The sequence below is a fragment of the Caretta caretta genome, chromosome 9, assembly GCF_965140235.1.
Source record: "Caretta caretta isolate rCarCar2 chromosome 9, rCarCar1.hap1, whole genome shotgun sequence".
Taxonomy (NCBI): Eukaryota; Metazoa; Chordata; order Testudines; family Cheloniidae; genus Caretta; species Caretta caretta.
In genome coordinates, this window is record NC_134214.1 from 16,708,101 (window position 1) to 16,729,239 (window position 21,139).

The 21,139-nt window shown below is 42.7% G+C and overlaps 1 protein-coding gene across 2 annotated transcripts in view; it reads left to right on the top strand.

The window, feature by feature from the left end:
* Nucleotides 1-21,139, top strand: part of SLC7A14 (solute carrier family 7 member 14) — a 64,682-nt gene that overhangs the window by 17,355 nt on the left and 26,188 nt on the right. For both annotated transcript variants that reach the window (XM_048863427.2, XM_048863426.2), the window contains exon 2: nt 7,677-8,133. In XM_048863427.2, the coding sequence (XP_048719384.1) occupies nt 7,833-8,133 (301 nt within the window). In that variant the 5' untranslated portion in view covers nt 7,677-7,832. The remainder of the gene's footprint in view (nt 1-7,676; nt 8,134-21,139) is intronic.

A 21,139-nucleotide genomic window follows, 5' to 3' on the forward strand; every position in this document is an offset into this window, starting at 1 on the left:
GAGAGGGGCAGACCCATATGTAGAAGGGGCCCATAGGGGCACAATCCATCCCCCTGATAAGATCAAAAGCGTTTAAATGACAGACAAGACAGTTAATGAGGGTGTCAATGAGGTTTGCATTATGAATAATTCAGCAAATGTATCCATAAGGTAAAGAAGATTTGTGCCTGTAAATACCTAGACCGATAGTGCTGATTTGATTGCTGTTTTAGTCAATTTACCCTAATGAAGAAGAGTGTTGCAGTACAAACACCACTTGCTAATAAGCATGTGGTTGCAGCAGTAAATGTTAGCTCATAAGAATGCAGGCTGGAAGAATTGACTCAGACTGGTTGGCAATGCAGACATTCTGCTTAATGGCGTATGGCTTGGCAATCCAGTTAGAACTCACTGAATGAGAGTTTGCTTTCTGCTGCAAGTTATTGGTGTTGACACTGAAAGAGGCTCTCCTGAGCTTTCAGGTTTTATAATGAAAAGATGCTCAGATGGCAGGATTTTACTCATGGCTGTTATCTTTCCTATTGGCTCTGGATGAAGACAAGTCTCTTAAGGCCTACAGCTTTATATACCCAATATATACAGTATGCTGATCTGCCTTATTTGGAGGTAGGGGATTCTGCCAGTCAGAAATGATCAAAGCACAACACAGAGCAAAGCAAACCTTCCCAGACTGTTACTTTAACGTGTATAGCAGGCTATAAGAAATTAGCAGAGCAGACCAGAAATGAGCTATTTGTCACTGCTTCGTATAGTGTTTTACGTCCAAGAGATTTTTTTCCCTAGGCTTTCAAGTAGGACAAAAGGGAAGCTTTTAAATCTGCAAAGAAACAGTGTACTGATATAGTTTAATTAAAGTGCTTATCTGAAACGCTTCCAGATATTTCAATATCGTAACTGCAGTTATCAAAAGTTAGTGCATTTCAGTACTTTGAGACTTCCTTCCTTAATGATTCTTAAAAGGATTATAAAAAATCTGATGCTGTGTAGAACTTCATGGCTGAGATTTAGTTTCTCCTAAATTCTATCATTGCTATTACTATTAGCTGAAATCACTATGGGGCCTATGAAACACAGTGGAGAAGTTCTGATTCCATCCAGGAAAAGCCAGGTGCAGACCTACAAACACAACATAGATATACTAGACAGCTAATTACAGTGTCTGTATATATATCACTTGAATATAATTTCATCGGGACTTTCATTATAGTAACAACATAAAACACTTTGTGGACAAGGCCACGGTCTCCACCTAGGAGATCATTGCAACATTAGTATGTAACAAATTTGTATGTAATTCTCTTGAGTATGAAAGGGACTACATAAAGCCATATTCAGTCATAGCCCCCTTAAAATTCTCAGCCACAGAAGGACCTGCTCCTAACATTAGGAGCATGCTCACTGTGTCCCCATGGACATTCCCAAAAACCCATTTGCAATATACTGTGTTTGGGCTGGACAGAATCACAGACCCCATCCCAGACAAGGAGGTAGATCCAGGCGGCCAGGAGATACCAAAGCCGGCATTTTATGTTGGTTAGAAAGGGGATACTTGCACCTTGGAATGAAGAGCAGCCTATGCAGCTACAACTCACAGCTTAGGGGCTTTGGCCAGCCCAAAACAAATACACTCTAACATTCAGAAATGTTAAGGCCAGAAGGGAACATTAGATCTGACCTCCTGTATAACACAGGCCACACAATTTCACCCAGTTATCTCTGTATAAACCCTATAACTTGACTAAAGTATTTCTTCCAGAAAAGACATCCAGTCTTTGTCTGAAAACATGAAGGGATGAAGAAACCACCACTTCGCTTGGTACTTTGTTCCAATGGTTAATCACCCTCACGGTTAAAAATGTGCTCCTTGTTTCCAGTCTGAATTTGTCTGGCTTTAACTTCCAGACACTGGTTCTTGTTTATGCCTTTCTCTGCTGATATCAGAAAAAACAATAAGGAGTCCTTGTGGCACTCTTCTCCTGGTGAAGGTGCTTTATACTGTGGTCAAGTCACCCCTCCATCCTCTTTTTGATGAGCTCCCCAGATTGAACTCTCACTGTGCGGCATTTTTTCCAGCCCTCAGATCTTTTTTGTGGCTCTTCTCTTCACCCTCTCCAACTTCTGTTCAAGTCATTGTGCAATCCTTTGCTCATAGGGTATCCCAGTAAGTTCTGTGACCTTGAATCAGTCTCGTGTATTTTACCTTCAGGTAATGATGGGCCTGTCTGCAAGTTGGGATCAAGATCCAAACATTGCTACAAATTGAAGATATTGTCTCAGGGGTTTCATTCAGCCCGAGAGAGAAAGTCAGCCAGTGAGGACAAGATTCTGCCATCCTTACTCATGCTGAATAGCACCTTCCTCTGTAGTCAATAGGACTCTTCCTGGAGCAAGGTGCCACTCATGAATAAGAGTTGCACAGTGTGACTCTCAGGTTGAATCCAAACTTCCTCAGAGTCTTACAGGGTGGCTCAGATCCAAACTTTAGGCCCAACTGTACTTTCCCAGTCTATAACTGAATATCCCTATAGCCTCTTTGGCTTCAGCATAGGCTATAGCATGAAAGCAGCAAGGCATTTGGAAAAGAGAAAACAAAACTTAACTAGAGCTGGAGGCAGTGCTTGTTGACTTTAAAAATTACTTAGCTAATTATTCCTCCCCCCCCCAGAAGTCTGCCAAAGCATATGGTTTGGAAATCCAAACTGTGCATGGGGCGGGGGGGGGGGGGGAGAGGAGAAAAAAAATCAATATTTATCCAGCAGAAAGTTAATAGGGCACAGAAACAGTTGCTCCTTCATGGAGAACCAAATTTTTGTCCTGTAAAGGAACTAAGCTCTCTTGAGCAACAGGAAGTCAAAATTAGTCTATGTGAAGATTTATAAACCATTGAAAAGGAAGACTTTTGCAGAAATATTAAAAACAGCCACTTCGGCAACTAAATCCAACTATAGTGTTATAAAAAGGAAATGAAATCAGTTACTATTATTCACCGATTTTCTTACTAAACCTTTGTGTTTCCAAAAAACCAACCCAATCCTTTGAAAGATAGTCTTAAAACACTTCACATGCAGAATCTATGTATTTTGAGCAATTAATTGTTTTTCTACTGTTAACAGCACTTTTGATTATTAAGGCAGGGGAAAATTGAAGCCTACCTCCTGGATTCTACTCCCTCCTCTGCCACTGGTTTGAAGTACAATCTTGAGCCAAGTCACTTTGGCCAAGCAGTTCAAAAGTGGCCTTTGATTTTGAATGGCTTCATTTTCGAGTACCCAACTTGGGAACCTTCTAGTTTGATGCCCAAAACTGAGGAACAGAGCATGAGTGGTCACTTTTGAAAATATAACCATTCTGTGTTTCAATCTGCCTCTCTGTAAAATGGGCATAGCAGTATTTACTTACCCAGAGGGGATTTTTTGAGGCTGAGGGCTTGTTTACATGAGAATTGCATCTGGTTCAAATCTGTCCTTTAGATTAAACTATCTAAAACCCTGTGTGGACACCCTTATTTCAGTTTAAAGAGTCTCTTTTTCAGTATAGCTTAAGTTAATTAGGAACAAGCATAAACTAAACCAAAATAAGCCACTCTTAAGCTAAAATACAGTTGTCCACAGGAGGGATTGCACCAGTTTGAAAACCGATTCAGTTAAAACGGTGCAACTTACCTGTGCAGAGCAGGCTTTAGTTACTATTTCAATATGAATAAAAGGCGTGGAGAGCTGTGGACTGAGTGAGCTGTACAAAGACCACCAGAAGATTCATTTGAAGAGCGAGAGAGACAAACACCCAGTTCAGATTTTAAAAGTTATCTGAAGACTAGGAGCCCACTTCAGCACTCACAGCAGTGCAAATAAACAAAGAGACTATGCTTCACAGCGCAGAGGGCACGGACTCTCCCAGCTGCAATACAGGCAACCCTGGCATTGTGGATTACAAAATAGGACCTCATCAAGTGAAGTGATGAGCTCCTGTGAGGTGCTGAGTCACCTCAACCCCTCTTGCTTCAATAGATACCAAGGGTGCTCAGCACTCTGCATGGCTGGGCCTCAAGTCAGGCAGGAGGTGGCGGTGGCTGGGGATATAAAACAGCCTCTATTTATACAAAAATAGTTTGATAAACAGCAACAATGGGCGAAGAGAAGTGCAGAAAAAAATACCTGAAGGTATAACTGGATTTAAGAGCCAGCTGTGTATACATTTATAATAGCAATACTTTTCCACCCTGGGGATACCAAAGCACTTCAACTAGGCATCACCTCCCCCACACCATACAAGTGTGGCAATTTCTGGGGTGGAACATGGCATCTATTCTGAGCCAAGAACAGCGTTCAAAAGTCTGTGGCAAGGAAAAATTACATAAACAACATAACTTAGATGTACACAGTGTTCTTACACAAATTACTGGGCTCAGTACAGGGGTAACTGGATGAAATTCTATGGCCTGTGTTATACAGGAAGTCAGACTAAATGAGCTAATGGTCTCTTCTGGCCTTAAAACCAAGGAGTCTATAAGCCCAAAGGAGCCCAGATGGCTCTAAAGACGGGGCTAACAACAGGGTGGGACATTACAGGACATTGTTCCTGAGCCTGATGGGAAAACTTGGAGGCAATGGCGTCTATGGTGGGTCTGAGTTGCAGCATGCCTGGGCTGTGTTTGCCTATGTGCAGAAGCAACAATCACTACGTGTACCAGCTTCAGCAGCAGGTCCAGCTAATGTCTCAGAGAGAAACCAGTGAGTGGAAGTACTATGTAAGGCAGTGCAAGGAGCCCTGAGCAGCCTCCATGCTCCTGAGAAACAATGACCTGGTAAGGGAGCAGCGGGGAGAAGAAAGCAGGATATGGGACAAAGTGAATGGAGGGCAGCCAAAAAATGGAGGGTCCACTGTGGTTGAATACAAATGGGAAGTAGACAGCAAAACCACGGCATAGGGAGGCAGTGGGAGACAGAGAACCATAGGAAGAAGGAGCATGAGAAAAATTGGCTCTGGGCAGAGGGCATGGGGACAAGAAGGACACACAGGGCAGGCCTACACGACTTGCTTCTGCAGCTTGTGCCAGGCAGACATGGTAAATCCTGGCAGAAGCACCGTACAAGCTACAGACCGTAGTTGTAATAAGTTAGTGTGTTTCCTACCACGTTAGTATCCAAGAGGGTGCTATATATTGCTGAACTTACAGGCCATTATGGCTGTCTCTCTGAGAAAGCAGAGTGGTGATTTTTGGTAAATGACTTTCTAACAGCAGTTACTATATTTACAGGATTCAGAGGAACAGCCGTGTTAGTCTGTATTCGCAAAAAGAAAAGGAGTACTTGTGGCACCTTAGAGACTAACCAATTTATTTGAGCATGAGCTTTCGTGAGCTACAGCTCACTTCATCAGATGTATACCGTGGAAACTGCAGCAGACTTTATATTTACATATTTACAGGAATAATTTCACCCATCACCGAAATGCAGGCCTGGTGGAACACAGCAGCTGTTCCATGTCACACAGCAACATTTTAGTTCAGGAGCCCATTCCTGAGAGAAGACCTGGAGGTTCTCAGCAGTTTGAGGATCAAACCTTGGGACAACAAGGAAAGAAGAAGATTATGTCCGATCCTCAGCTGGTGGATTCAGTCTAGCTTCAGTGAAGTCAATGGAGCCATGCTGACTTACACCAGTTGAGGCACTGTCCCGTCATTTCCAACAGAAACTGAAGGGGGAATTCAGATAGAATGTAATTACCTAGCCTGGAATCTGGCCCACACAGAGTAGCGACAACTTCTTTAATGACCAGGGCCAGAACCTCAATTTTAACTCCCATCCCAAAAGACAAAATTTCTTCAAGTGTGGGAGGGGTGATTTTTTAAAATCTAATTTACTTAGATTGTGTAGAGAGTTCTTTTCAGGTCACTATTGCTAGAGGGAAAATTTGAGGAAATTCTGAATTTAGATCAACCAAAAAATAAAATGAATGCTGGGTTATGTTTATTAAATAAGCCATGTGGTGTTATTAAATAGGCTGTCTAAAGAAAAAGTTTATTTTGGATATGTAGAAGAAAACACAATTGCCTTGTCTCCTGAGCACATTTAAGGACACTATCATGTTAAAATTCGTATTTATAAAAAGATTTCCAACAACACCTTAGATCACTAAACCTAGTTGCCAACACTCACAATTTTATCATAAGCCTCGTGACTTGTGGTGTTTTTCTGGAAGTCTGAGCTTTTAGAATTGAGATTGCATGAGAATCTCAGCTTTTACACACACAGTTGTGGGAAAGAGCTTTAAATTGCAGTTTCTGAGGCTCAGAAACTAGAAGCCTGACTCATGAGTTTTGAGCACCTGGGGTTGGCAACACTGCGCAGTTTTAAAAATGTCATTAGCCATCATTGGTGCTCTTTGCTTACTCTCAGGCTGGACATCAGAACTAGTCTAGTTAATTTCACTTTTGTTTATACTCAGTTTCATTTGCAGAGTCCCATATGCAGGATGCTGCAATCTTTGGGTTTGCAAGAGAACTTTTAAAAAATAAACTGTTTCAGGAAGAGGTTTTTAAGTGATGGGTTTTGTAAAAACTTGTTTTTACAAAACTTAAATTTTGGGCCTAAGCTGATCCAGCAGTGTCCACTTAAAATATTTTCTTCTTAGTCTCAGTAAGGATGCCGCAGCAGGCAAATCTGAGTGAAGCTGACCAAGCAAGAATGCTCATGCCTGGATAGCGGTCCAATTTCTAGGAGCAGTTCTTTATTTTATGGAAAACAAACTCATGTTCTGTCCATTTAAGGCTCAGACACATTACTAAGCTTCAGCCAGTCACATATATCAGTATAAAATATGGCATACGTGGAGCAAAGACACCTCCTGGCCATCTCCAGTCTTACAGGGTCATGAGCACACGATATTGAATCGCACCCCATGAGATGACCAAAGACACAACATCATAATGTTCAGCTGCAGCATTTATTAATCCTCTTCACCACCTGGTGCATGGTGTACCAAATCCATAGCCAGCTACATATGCTCGGTTATCACTTAGCTCCATTCTGTGGCTGCTAGGAATTTTCACAGTGACTACATGGATGAAAACACCTGCTGCAAAAGCACAGGCCTCTACCTCTTGAGCTAAGAGAGAGACTCTCTATTAGCAGAATTGGATCTAGGAAACATAGCTGAGCAGTTCTTTTTCCATCCACTGGAAGGCAGCGGTCCACAAAATATATTCTCAGGCACTGACTAGTGTGTATTGCAGTTGTAGTTAGAGGTCCCAAATGAGATCAATGCCCCATTGCATTAGGTGCTTTGCAAATACACAGTAAGAGTGTACAATCTAAATAGACAGGGCAGATAAAGGGAGTAGTATTGTCCCCATTTTACAATTAGGGAAACCAGCACAGAGGCATTAAGGGCGGGATTTGTAGAAATGCTCAGTGTTGGTTTAACTCTGCTCCCATGAAAGTGAATTGTAAAACTCCCAGTGAGTTCCATGGGAGCAGTTAGGCCAACACTGAGCACTTCTGAAATTTCCCCTCTAAATGACTTTCCCCAGGTCACAGAGGAAATCTATAGCACAGCTTCCAGTTGAACTACAATTTCTTGAATCCCAATCTGACTCCTAGAGAAGGCTGATCCTATCGTTTTTCTAGGAGCTCCCCTAAACTTTAGTGCGAGTACATGTTTCTTCTCTTTTACAGACCCAAAAAGCAAACTAAGCTTTGTATGCAAGAATGTGGTTTCGAGTTGTGCTACACCTTCTCTGAAAAGGGCTGGTATTAGCCGAAGTTGATGCTGTTGAAGTTTGTTGTTGAACCCTGCTGAAGTCTATCTTGTCTCAATACCACACCATTACAATGAGCTTCTTCTCCTATTTGGACCCCAGGAGGATCCAGTGGGGTGCCACATGGAACGCCATGCACTCCAGGATCCTGCGCACCAAACCTGTGGAGTCAATGCTGGAGGGGACGGGCACCACCACCTCTCATGGGACCAAGCTGGCCCAGGTGCTCACTACAATGGACCTGGTTTCCCTCGGAGTTGGAAGCTGCGTTGGCACTGGAATGTATGTAGTGTCTGGGCTGGTTGCTAAGGAGATGGCTGGGCCTGGGGTCATTGTTTCCTTCATCATTGCAGCAGTTGCCTCCATTTTGTCAGGTGAGTCATTCATATCAGTTGAAAGAGATAAAAATAAATGGTGGCTTCTACTTAGGACCTTATCCTGCAACCCTTACTCCTGTGTGTAGTCCCATTGAAGTCAGTCAGGGAGAGCTGATCCCCTAATTTAATGGTGCATGTTTTGCCTTCCACATTAAGGATGCAATTATTTTTAACAGAGGGTCTAAGCTTGCAAAGTGCTGAGCATAGATAACTCTCACTGAAGCCACTGGCAAATGAGGGCATCCATCTCACCTTGTAGGATCAGGTCACCAAGAGATAAAGATCCAGATTGTCAGAATTCATGTGGGGGAAGAACCCTTTCCATGCATTTGTCGTACAGTTGCTAGGAGAGTGGGCCCATCTTGGCAACTGCACAAGCCTATGGGTTGTTTGGTATGTGTCTGCATGCCCATTTATCTCAGGTATGCATGCAAATTAGGCATACACCTCTGAAAATCTGACCAAAAACATCCATTGTCTCCCCATGTGTGGGACAAGAACCACATGAAAATAAATACTAACCCTTATGTTTAGGCTTCTTCTGTAACAAAAAGAGACTTTCAAGCTGAAAGTATTTTAGAGTGGCTGAAGAGCTAGGGGAATTGCTAGGAAGAGACCGTCTCATCTAATCTCTAGGTTGCTGGGGTATATCCTGAATAAGATGGTAGTGACCAACCTTAGTTCCCTTTTGATACGTGGCTGGTGGCCTGTATGTACAGTAGACTTGAAGTCCTCAGCCATTACATTTAAAAGACCAGCCGGAATTTACATGTCATAATTCATAAACCAAGCACCGACTAATGACAAAGCAGAAACAAACCCGTAATAAGTCATTTAAACACTTCCAAAGGCGGCTGGATACTTCCAAGGAGGAAGAGAATGAAGTAAATGAATCCAGCCAAGTATATGGATTGATCTGTGCTTTCCACATGATCTCATTATTTTTGGCATTTGTCCTTGTCTGTTCACTACCACTGAACTGTAAAGATGTTTTAACACTTGCTGTTAAGAGAAGTCTCTGCATTAAATAGCAGAATCGGATATTGATGGGTTTGTTTTTATATGGGTGTTGCGTTAAAAATGGCAAGCAGTGGCCAAGGCTTATTGTATTAACAGTTACTGTCATATTAAAGTGATCTCACTGAGGTTTTAAAACTAAAGCCTTAGAAAATATAGTAATAGCTTTATTCTCTTCCATTACAACTACACATTGAGCTAAGTTTTCCTCTTCCTTATAAGACAGCAGCTCCCACTGGAGGCCACGGGTATTACACCAATGTTAGAGAGAGAACTTCACCCTATGTTGTCAGGTATTCCTGGAACCATCATAGAGGAGTAGCAGATTTGAGTTCTGGTTTCTTAACATTACAGCAAAGTTTTACTCTGTCACCCTGGTTAAAATCCACAATAACAGATTTACTGCTGATTTACACCAGGGTATGTAAATTACACTTGAACTCACAGGCCTCTACAGCCTTACTTCCATGTCTAGCTCTAGAGGAGGACTCACAGCTGTGAACCCTGACTAGAGATAGCATCTAAATTTGGGCCAGATGGAGGAGACTAAATCCTTTTCAGGAGTGGGGCTTTGGCTGCACCTCTCTCAGTATTTCTTTGGGGAGCTGCCCAAGCTAACCATACTCAGCATGCTAGCTTTGGAGAGTCTCTTTTTTAGACACACAGAGCATACGGAGAGCCTGGGTGCCTAACTTGGGGTGATGAATGCCAACAAGCGTTGGGTACCTAAAAGCTAGGCATTGCAATACTTAAGTCCCCCTTGGGAGTCTAACTCAAGCAGGCAACAATTATGCACACTTAGCAGATACAATTCCATCTTGCAGGGGGGAGTGTTGTGGACACATGCACATACCCCACCCCACCCCCAAAATAAGAACCACAAATTGAACTCTTATTGGTCATGGAAATGTAACAACAATATCAGTATTAAATTGTGAGTGTGGATTTACTGTTTGTGAAGGGTGTCAGCTTGGCAGGCCTGAACACTGAAGGACAGCCGCATGGGTACTTCCTGCAATATCCCCCATCACTGTGTCTGCCAATGTATATCAGTCCTAACCAGCACTACCCCTGAAAAAGGGCACTTACCTTAGTTTTCATACTTCATCCATTCCTTGGCCTTAATACTGAGACTAACAAGCAGGCCCTGTAGGGAACAGATTTTCAAATGCCTTCTATCGGGGTGGGCAAACTTTTTGGTTCGAGGGCCACATCGGGGTTGTGAAACTGTATGGAGGGCCGGGTAGGGAAGGCTGTGCCTCCCCAAACAGTCTGGCCCCCACCCCCATCCACCCGCTCCCATTTCCTACCCCCTGACTGCCCCCCTCGGAGCCCCCGACCCATCCAACCCCACCCTGATCCTTGTCCCCTGAATGTCACCTCCTGGGACCCTCCACCCCTAATCGTGACTGTCCCGACACCTATCCACACCCCTGCCAGGCCCCCTGGGACTCCCACATCTATCCAACCACCCTGTTCCCAGTCCCCTGACCACCACCACCCAGAACCTCTGCCCCATCCAACCGTCCCCTGCTCCCTGACCGCCCCCTGGAACCCTCTGCCCATTATCCAATCCCCCCACTCCCTGCCCCCTTACCATGTCACTCAGAGCAGCAGGACTGGCAGCCGCACTGCCTGGCCAGAGCCAGCCATGCTGCCCATGCCATGGCGTGGCTGTGGGGAAGGGGGGACAGCAGAGGAGGGGCCAGGGGCTAGCCTCCCCAGCCAGGAGGCCAAGGGCCAGGCAAGATGGTCCCATGGGCCAGATGTGGCCTGCAGCCCATAGTTTGCCCACCGCTGCCTTATATCCATAGTTGAAGCTAGATTTTTCAAGAGCTCAGCACCCACCCTGCTGACCTCTTTTGAAAGTCTAGCCTTAAGGCCCTTTGCTGTGAAGATATTTGTGACTCTGTCCCACTAGAAACTGCACTGAAGTCAGCCATCTCATTTCACATATACCATCAATGCAGATTTCATTTCTATTATCTCCCTGTCTGCTGACAAAAAGTTACAAGATACTAACGTGAATAAAAACTTTCCATTCAAGTGCAGTGCTTTCTGGAAGTTAGCATTTCTCCTTCCCTTAAAAATGGAAAGCGGAGACCAAATAAATAAATAAATGGTGGGATTCCAGAACAAATATAAAACTAGACATTATTAAATGCAGGCTTTTTGCTTGGAAGATCTGAATGTTTATCTGAGATCAAACAAGACTCCAATTCCCCCAACCACAACAAAACAACAAGCTTACTACCTATTTTTCTCAGAGATAGCAGCTAGAATTTGACATTTTTATTATTTCCTGACGTCCACATTTTCTTCTTCAGACTTGTTCAATTATGCTGCCTCAGCCACAGTAAACTTAAAAGCCTGGAGAGCTTGAAATAAGTCTATTTGGAGAGTGAAAGTAATGCTTGCTTCAAAGTGGGTTTTCTCCCCTAGGTACAAGGGTGCAGCATCTTGCAACTTTCTGGGGGATTATGTCTTAACCTTAATATTACTTGCATGTAGTCTGCCATATTTACTGTTCTTCTTGAGTTGCCTTTGTAGCCCTGGGAAAACATTCTCTTAATAGGAATATATTTTGATCGTCTCTTCAGCCATTTCCTTGTTTGATTGTTGACAGTTCTGTTATTTATAACAGCAACACAAACTTGGAAAGTAAAACTGCATCAGGGCAAAGAAGCTAGAAAGGGCTGTACATGTAGCTGGTTATTTTGGTTCAGGTTTCACTTAACATTTAGCAGTGCTCTAAATGTATACGGTACTGCACTCAGACATTTGTGTTTAATTTTCAGTGAACTATTTATATTCCTATCCTTTATTAACTGAATCCAATATCAGTTGTTCCATTATTTTATCCAGAATTGAGGTCAGGTTAAATGGGCTATAGTTACCTCGGTGATCTTGCTTGTCCTTTTTGACTATTACCACTCCTCCAGTCTTCTGGAACTTTGAATAAATCTTGGAATATTGGGAAAGTTATCAGTAGGTCAGAACTCTTGGCTAACTCTTTGGCACAAGTTGTCTGGACATGTTGATTTTAAAATGTTTAATGTAGGTGTCTAACACCCTCCTTGGTTTCCAGTTGACTGGCATGTACTTCATCATCCTCATATGATACAAATACAACATTCCTGCTTCTTTCCAAATGCAGAACAGAAACATTAAACACTGCTGTCTTTTCTGCATCATTAATTGTGTCATTTCAATCCAATATAAGGCCTATACCATTGCTAGGATTTTTTATTACCAATATACATAAGCTTTCTTCTTGTCCTTAGCCATGCTAACCATAGATTCCTCCCGCCCCCCCCCCCCCCAATGTCTTTAGCTTCCCTTAACAACTTTCTATGCTTAACTTGAAATTTATATCAACTGCTATATAACAAAGGGGGAAAATAGAGATTACTTTTTTCTAATTGCTGCCTTCACTTCACTACTGAATCAAGATAGGGTTTAAGCCAAAGTTGTCCTTTGTGATTTAGAAATTGTGGCTTTTTGACCATCTACAACTCTTTAAAGAGCTGCCAATTTTTGTTCATTTTCTGTTGAAATTTTTCCTCTGCTTTAACCCTTTTTGATGCACCAAATATATTACTGTTGGAACTGACTGCTCTTTGCCCTTATTGAATGTCATGAGGTCATGATCACTGGTCCTTAAGCAGCCACTAACTTCCAATCCAGTTATGAATTCATCTTTATCCATCATAAAGTCTAAAATAGTTACCTCATGTTGGGTGTAAAACCTTTTATGCTAGAAAATTATACTTTTAAAAACCTGATATTTTACTATGGGCTATATGAGGGCCCCAGCATATGTCTCCTAAACTGAAGCCCCCCCCAATAACGGTATCTTTCCACACCTTATGGACAGATGTCTAACTTATCCTGTTCTCCGGCTTGATTAGATGATCTGTAGCAAACTGCCATCAGTACTCCTCCTGGGCTTTGTTAGTCAGTACATTGATCCATATGCATTCAAGATCCTGCACTTTTGAGTTATCAGAAACTCTAGAAGAGGTACTCTAATGCAGAGTGCCCCCACCAAACCCCACCTCACCCCCCGTATGCACTCTATCCTTCCTGGACTGGTTATAACCAATGATTTTAACATTTCAATCATGCAAATTGTCCCACCAGGTTTAAGTAATGCCAGTCATCTCAGATTTCTTCTCAGTGAAATGGTCCACTCTTCTTGCTTGTTACCAAGTCTCCTAGCAGTGGTGAATAAGCAACTGAAACTTTTCACATTCTGTCACATTGAATCAGTTTGTCTGGAACATGCCGAGTTTGAACTGCATTTGTCTTCTTCACACCCTCCATGGGTATTGTTAGTTTAATACCCTTCTGGCTGCCCCTGCTACTCTCCCTCTGAGAAGATTACCCACCCCCTACTTACAAGGTGCAGGTTTAAAAAAAAAAAAGCCTTCTCTCCCATTGGAAAAGGGCCTAATGCACCACAAAACCGAAACCTTCTGCTTTATGCCAGTCATACAGCCAATGGTTCATCTCCAGTATTTTCTGCTTTCCTCTCTTGTTCATGGGACTGGAAGGATCTCTGAAAATATCTCATGGATTTTCCTCTTCTTTAGCGCCCTTCTAAAGTTCCTGAATTATTCCATAATCAGTGTAGTTCCACTTGATACAAAGTCATTGGTTCAGCTTCAAAGTGGTAGAATCTGAACTTTTCCAAAGGCGGAGGCTGGTCAGATCAGATACAAGGGATTTGGTTGAGGTCTCTCTAGATAGAGGACTGATTTGGTTTTGAACCCAGTCCCATCTAGCAGAACTCCTAATGTTCATGGGTGACAGATAAATAGTAGTAATATTTTGCCCATATATAGCAGTATTATCCAGGGACCTCAAGGCACTTCCCAAATATGGTATGTGCTAGTGAAGTGGATCAGCTGGCTCAGCAATGAAATTCTATGATTCTAGTATTTCATCCTCTAGTCAGCAGGCTGCTCCCTGCTGGGTTTTGAGTGTATTTGTTTCCAACAGATGCTAAATGGCTTCCTATAACCAACAGTAACTCAAGTTACAAGCCAGTCCTGCGACAAAAGGTGCAGGTTCTCCCTCACTAAAATAAATCGCACCCCTGCAAGGCCTATTTTTCATCAATGCAGCGCACCTACACTAGGCATCTATATTAGTGCAGCGGCACTTGTGCAACAATCCCTAGTGTAGACAACCCCTTAGTTTGCAAAGCCTGCTAGAGCAAATGGTTCAGCCTTTTGCTTATACAAAAGACGACCCCACACTGACTGGTAAGTACATTAGAAGTAAATGTACCACCACCTGTGTTACTGTGGATTTAAACCAGAGGGACAGAGTAGAACTTGGTTCTAATGACGCTAAGAAGCCAGAACCCAGGTCTGTTATTCCTCTCTGGTGGTTCTAGGAACACCTTACAATGTAGGGTGAAACTTCTCTCTGTTACACTGGTGTAACTCCTGTGAACTTGAGTGAAGAATATAAGGGAGAGTAGAATTTAGCTCAGAGTTCAGTTGCACTTGGAGAATAATTGGGGTTTTTTTGCTTTGTTTTTTAAGGCCTTAGTTTTTAAAAAACTGAGTGAGATTTAATTGTATCTGCAGTCACTGTGCCATATTAAAGTCTTTCCTCCACTATGCAGGTTCCTACCCAATACCCCCATAAAAGCAAACCCATCATAAAGTTGCATCATGCAAAGACTTCTAACAGCCAGTGTTGGCTCAACACAGCTGGGTACTCTGCTGCATTCAGAAGTAAGGAAGAGTTTCATACTTCCGAGTGCCACTTAGGCTGTATCATGCTTTACCTGCAGCTGTTAGAGCCAGTTATCTGACGGATCTGCATTGGTATTAATATGCCTAGCAACACTTGTCCTGTCTTTGCAGGATGGAGATCTCTTCGATGCATTTCTTATTTATAGAGTTCCCTCTTGGGAATCAGAGTGCAGTGACCATTTGGATAGGAGTAAGTTAGGAGTTGCTCGAATGGATCCTTACAGCAGGATTTAAGTGTATAGCCAGCCATATGTACCAGGATTGCACTTGCTTGCTAAAAGACATACCAATTACAAAACAAATATGGTAGCATAAATACTTCAGTGCTTCCTCCATCGCTGCTGGTAATAAATTCATACTGAACCATCAGTGTCTGTGGCTGGTCTTCCCATTTGTCAAGAGGAGTAACTGTCAGGTGAGCAAAAGCAGAAGTTCTAAAAGCGTTCACGTGTCCAGCATTGTCCAAAACATCGCTTTCTTCATATCAAAAGTAGTCAGCGCCTGGCCTCAGAGCTAACGAGTTTGTCTTAGGCTTTCTGTACACTGGAAAAATTAGTGCTAACATCACAGCCACCATCAGCAATAGTACAGTTGCACTGAGGGCAGCAACCAGATAAATACTGGTGTATACACAGGGCGTAGATTTTTTGCCACTGTCTCATGGAAGCCCAGGAACCTCTTCTACTCCTAGGGCTCTCACCAATGTTAACATGGGATCTGCTGAACCAGTAATAGGTTCTACGGGATTCATGTGTATATAAAATCTGCTAGTATGGACACCACCAGAAAGTGTGTGCACACCCCCCTTAACTAGCGCCAATAGAGGCTACCACCTTCTAATAAGCAAGGTTCTGAACTTTAAATAGAAATTAGGAGCCTAATTCCTTTTGAGCATTCAGCTCTCAGCATCCATACCAGTTAAAATCAGGTAAGTCTCAGTTATGATGCATCTTTTGTCATGCAGAGTGGTGGGATAGCTGATCATAGAATATTAGAGTTGGAAGAGACCTCAGGAGGTCATCTAGTCCAACCGCCTGCTCAAAGCGGGACCAACACCAACTAAATCATCCCAGCCAAGGCTTTGTCAAGCCGGGCCTTAACCTCTAAGGATGGAGGTTCCACCACCTTCCTAGGTAACCCATTCCAGTGCTTCACCACACTCCTAGTGAAATAGTGTTTCCTAATATCCAACCTAGACCTCCCCCACTGCAACTTGAGACCATTGCTCCTTGTTCTGTCATCTGCCACCACGGAGAACAGCAGAGCTCCATCCTCTTTGGAATCTCTTTCAGGTAGTTGAAGGCTGCTATCAAATCCCCCCTCACTCTTCTCTTCTGCAGACTAAATAACCCCAGTTCCCTCAGCCGCCCCTTGTAAATCATGATGAGTGGCTATCCCTGTGTCCTCACTTATAGCTTATAAACATATCCCAACCACCCAGGAAGCTGTACAGTAAATCCCGACATTCTTCAGGTTGAGGATGCTAGGCTGTATTTCAAGGTGACTTCTTCAGAGTGCTTAGATCTGAATGACTGTTTGACTCAGGCCATCCCCCATATGAAAGCAAGGAAGGAGGACAACACATTTCAAAGGCAGCAGGATCCATGAGCATCATCTACTTGTCTAGCCCACAAGCCAGCTAAACACGTGTTTGTTTCCAGCAGCCACATAGAATAGCTAGCAACAGAAGCAGTGTGTCAAACAGCTCCAACTCAGAAGCAGGATAGCACCTTAGCTGAGTCCTGAGACAGCCCATCCCTGAGGCATTCTGTGCTGAAAAGCAGTAAGTCACCTGTGCCAGACACATCCTGTCCTCAACATCTCAAAGCAGGATGCTATCTGTTACTCAAGGCACTCAGATCCACCCTGAGCCACTGTTTACTGCAAGACTAGGTACCTCTGATGCTCAATGTGAAGCTGCTGGCTGCCTCATGTAAGGTTTAGCCCAAACAAGAAGTCAAAGAATGGAGGTTTAAAATAAAGCTATACAATTTATTTAAATAGCCTGTCTGCTGAAAACCAGAACCACTCAGCTGTATTTATTTGCTCCTGAATAATATCAGTAACCATATAATTATACCAGTGTAATGATTGTTATACTAATTACAAGCTACAGCTGAGATTCAAGGGGAAAAGAAAAAATGTCTGGAAGAAAAATGGTCTTCTGTGAAAAAGATTGTTCTCCCAACCAGTTGTTTTGTGGGTAGGTTTTCTGTAGAAAGCCAGCAATCACTCCCCATTGGAAAAAAATGTAATTCAGAATTCAAAGAAATATTGCAGGGAGATGTACCGTATCTTCTGTTTGCAAACATTTGGAGCATTTACAAATTTGGAGCAAGGCTTTGTCTGCATGAATGTTTCCTATGTCACTAAACAAAGTACTGTATTCCTGCCATGTACACAAAATGGCTTAGGAGCAAAATAATTGGATTTGTGGAAAGTCTTTAATCCACCAGTACTGGGAACCCTCAGAACCTTGTTTAGCAATAAGAAGGGAAACAGCATCTAATGGAGATACTAGGTTGCTTTCAGGGAGGTGTTTTGCAAAGAGCAATTTTTATTTTAGTAACAGAGTAATTTTGTTTTGATTTACAAAAAGCCAAACAACGAGGCTCCAATCCTGCAAATGCTTACACTTGGGAATCAGTTAAGAGTCCTATTGAATTCAGTGGGGCTATTAACGCAAGTAAAGTTAACCACATGCCAACTGTCTGGAGGACTGGGGCATAAGTGATCCTCTCTTGTTGAGTATATTTATGGAACACATGATCTAAAAGGATTTTTGTTTCTAGTCAGTTTCACTTTCTGGCTCTCCTGCATTAGAAAGATGTTGCAATGTCTAGGTTAAGTACAATAAAAAAAACAAACTGAAAAATCATTAATGTATTTGTAGAAATTAGGTTATGAGACCTGGATTTTACAAAACTGAAGTGTTCAGCTTAAGTTGTCCTGATAGAATGCTTCTAAACACAACATTCATGACCTCCTGCGCAATGAGAGAACACTACTAGGGGAAGTTGGGGAACCAATCTCCTTATACACCATTTTTGCACCAGTGTAATTCAACTAGCTTCAGAAGTGTTACTCTTGATTTACATTGGGGGAAGGACAACACTGCACAATGTTTAACTGGCAGACCCAGCTCCTATGTAAAACACTTCTGCCTGCAATAGATTTTGCAAAGCTGAAGTAGCATGTTTGGGTCACTTGACTTCTCAGCTCTTTACAGTCACTGGGAGATTTAGCAGGGAGGGAGACTTAGAGGGATAAGAACCCCAATAATTCCTAACAAACCTGATGACATCCCCTGATTTCGCTTCCTCATCCTTTTCTTCCCCTCCTGATCTTCTCGCCAAGCCCCAGAGACTTTCGCTTACCTGTTGCTGTCTTCTGGGTTGCCTATGGCTTGAATCCTTTCCTGCCAAGATCTTCTGGAGTTGGCCAACCCACCCCCTCCATCTGCTGAGGGAGCCAGCAGGAAAGCCTACCGACACATCATCTCCCATGGCATCAGTGGAAGGGGGCAGGACAACCTGTAGAGGAGCACGTTTTTTATAGTTGCTCTTTCCTAGTGGAAAGAACAGATGTGGGTGTTAAGGACTTTTGCACAGCACTTCTCTTAAGAAGCTTATTAGAAACCATTTTATTAGATGGTCCCCAGTCATGCCACTCCTTAAACATCAGCCATTGCAGGCAGCCTCTTCTGGAGCACAGCAGATTTTAATTGGTTCCCCCCACTCCAGCCACCACTACAAAGGTTCCCCTGGGCACTAGTTCCACTTCCTCTGGAACTGCCAGTGCTCACACCCTACATTCGAGTGGCAAGAAGAGTGTGTTTGGAGTCATGCATATATTGGGGTCCCCATCATTTTTCATATATTTCAGATATGGTCGAACATATGAGCCACTTGGCTGCCAACGCCCATTTGTGCGTCGGGTGACTCACAGTATTACCAACTGTTGTGATTTTTTCCATGAGTAACAGGGTTTCAGAGGGTGCTGGAGCTCTTCTGGCGATGGGCGTGGAGCATCTCATAAGTTCAGCCTTGCTGGAAGCCAGCAGGCAGCTCCCCTTCGCTCACCATTCTCACAGGGGGAAGGAGCAAAGAGCCCAGTGCAGCTCTGCTCCTGCCCCTCCTCTGAGGAACAGGACAGCTCAGCTGCTCCTCCCCCCTCCCACATCTGCCTGGGATGGGGCAGAGGGGGACGAAGAGCCTCTAGAACTGCCATACCCAGCCTACAAAGGGAGAGGGGACCATGCTGCAATACTAATTGTCACACAGATGCTGAGGATGGGGGGGGGGTTAAAAAAGTCTAATCAAATGACCAAAAGTATGATCTTTACAAAAATTCTTGATTCTTTGGGCTAAATCATGACTTTAGGGGGCCTGACTCATGTTTTTTGATCTCTTGCGGTTGGCAATAGCCAACAGATCACACTAATGCTGCCTCATCCACCTACTAGAGCTGACATTCTGTATGAACCCAATCAGGACTTTGACATTTCCAGTCTGCTGCCAGACCACCAGAGTTAGATCTCAGACCCTTCTGCTTCAATGCACAGGATTCTACCTCAAAAGCCCGAGGTTGCCCTCTGGCTTGAGATACATGCTTGATCAGTTCCAATTCTATCCAGTAGAAGGTAGAGGCACAAAATCAGAATAGAAAGTTAATTCTTTTCCTCCACTGGTTTCAGAGCCCCATATAAAGGTGGTAAATATATCATGTGCCTCATTTTATGCACAGAGAAACTGAAGCACAGAGCAGTGAAGTAATTTCCTAAGATCACCGAGAAAGCCAGTGGCAAAGCCAGGTCTTGTATCCCACTCCAGTACCTTATCCGCTAGATCATATACTATAAACATAGGTCCAGTCCTGCTCCCACTGAAATCAATGAGTTGTGTGTGGGGGGGGTATTTATGAATGGCAGTATATCTATGATGCCTACAACTAATGCATAAAAGAATCTCTCATCATTCCATGTGGCAACTCTAGTGGAATAATTGAAACCTCAAATCTAGTCATCTTAAGAAGTCATCACTCCTATTGATACATACTCGTACTGGCACAATCTTCCTTGAATGTTGTCTTTTCATTGGCTTACCTCAAAGAAGGATTATGATTTTTAAAGCCATCAAAGAGCAAAACAGAATACCTGCCCCATTAACTCATCTGTTTCATAAACCTTTCAGGCATGTAGTAATCTGTTAATGTCTTATGTTTGCAGATTGCATGCATTTTTAATCAGCTTTGAATAATGATTTTTTATATGTGGATGGATGATTAGGGTTTCTCGTTCTTGCAACTTAGCCTGCATTTCAGAAAAACCAAGTGTCATTTTCAAAAGCACTATTATCTATTCAAGTTAAAAAGCGTATGAAACATACAAGAACGCCAATAGCAAGAACAAGTGCCTTGCATTTAACTTAAAGATTCAAGAGTTTTCTGTTCACACTGAATGTTTAAAAGCTGCACATATTATAAGAGCTCTGGCTTTATAAAATTACAAATTCATTTCAGATCCCAAACTGATTAAAAACAAAACACTGTTTTGAATTTGCAAAGAAAAGTAATTTCTGGTAAAACATTAAATACCTTTTCCTACACAATGCTCAATAATGGTTATACATCATGTTTTACTTGTTCAACTGCTCAAGTAAAACATGGTACTACAATTATTATGAAAGCACAGGTGGCAGTTACACAATTAAAGCAACAACTTGGTTTGTTAAATATGAAGAATACAGCATATCCCTCCTAAAATTACAACACTTACTCTAAGTACAGAATGAATGTTCTAAGAATTTAGAAGTAAATCTGTTAATTAGAGTTACAAATTTTAAATGAGTTCTTTACAAAGTTCAGCACCATGTTTCAGGTCTCTCTCTTTTTGGTCCTCAGTGATCTTAATGTAACAATAATATGGGAAGCTTGAAGAATATGTGAAAGCTCACTGAAGTCTCCTACACTGGCTACATTTGAAGCTTTTTTGCTTTTTGTGATTAATGGCCATTTGTCAGTTATTTTTCATAACTGAAAGCTTATTGTTCCTCAGCCTCTGTTAACAGATAATGTTCTTCTGTGGAAAACAAAACTGTCCTCTTTCACAATGGCCACTGGCTCCTAATGCTCATAGTGGGAGTGAAGCCAAGCTGCCCTCAGGGAAGACAGTGTTCCCATCTGTACTAGCTTTTGGACTATGGACGCAAAGGGTA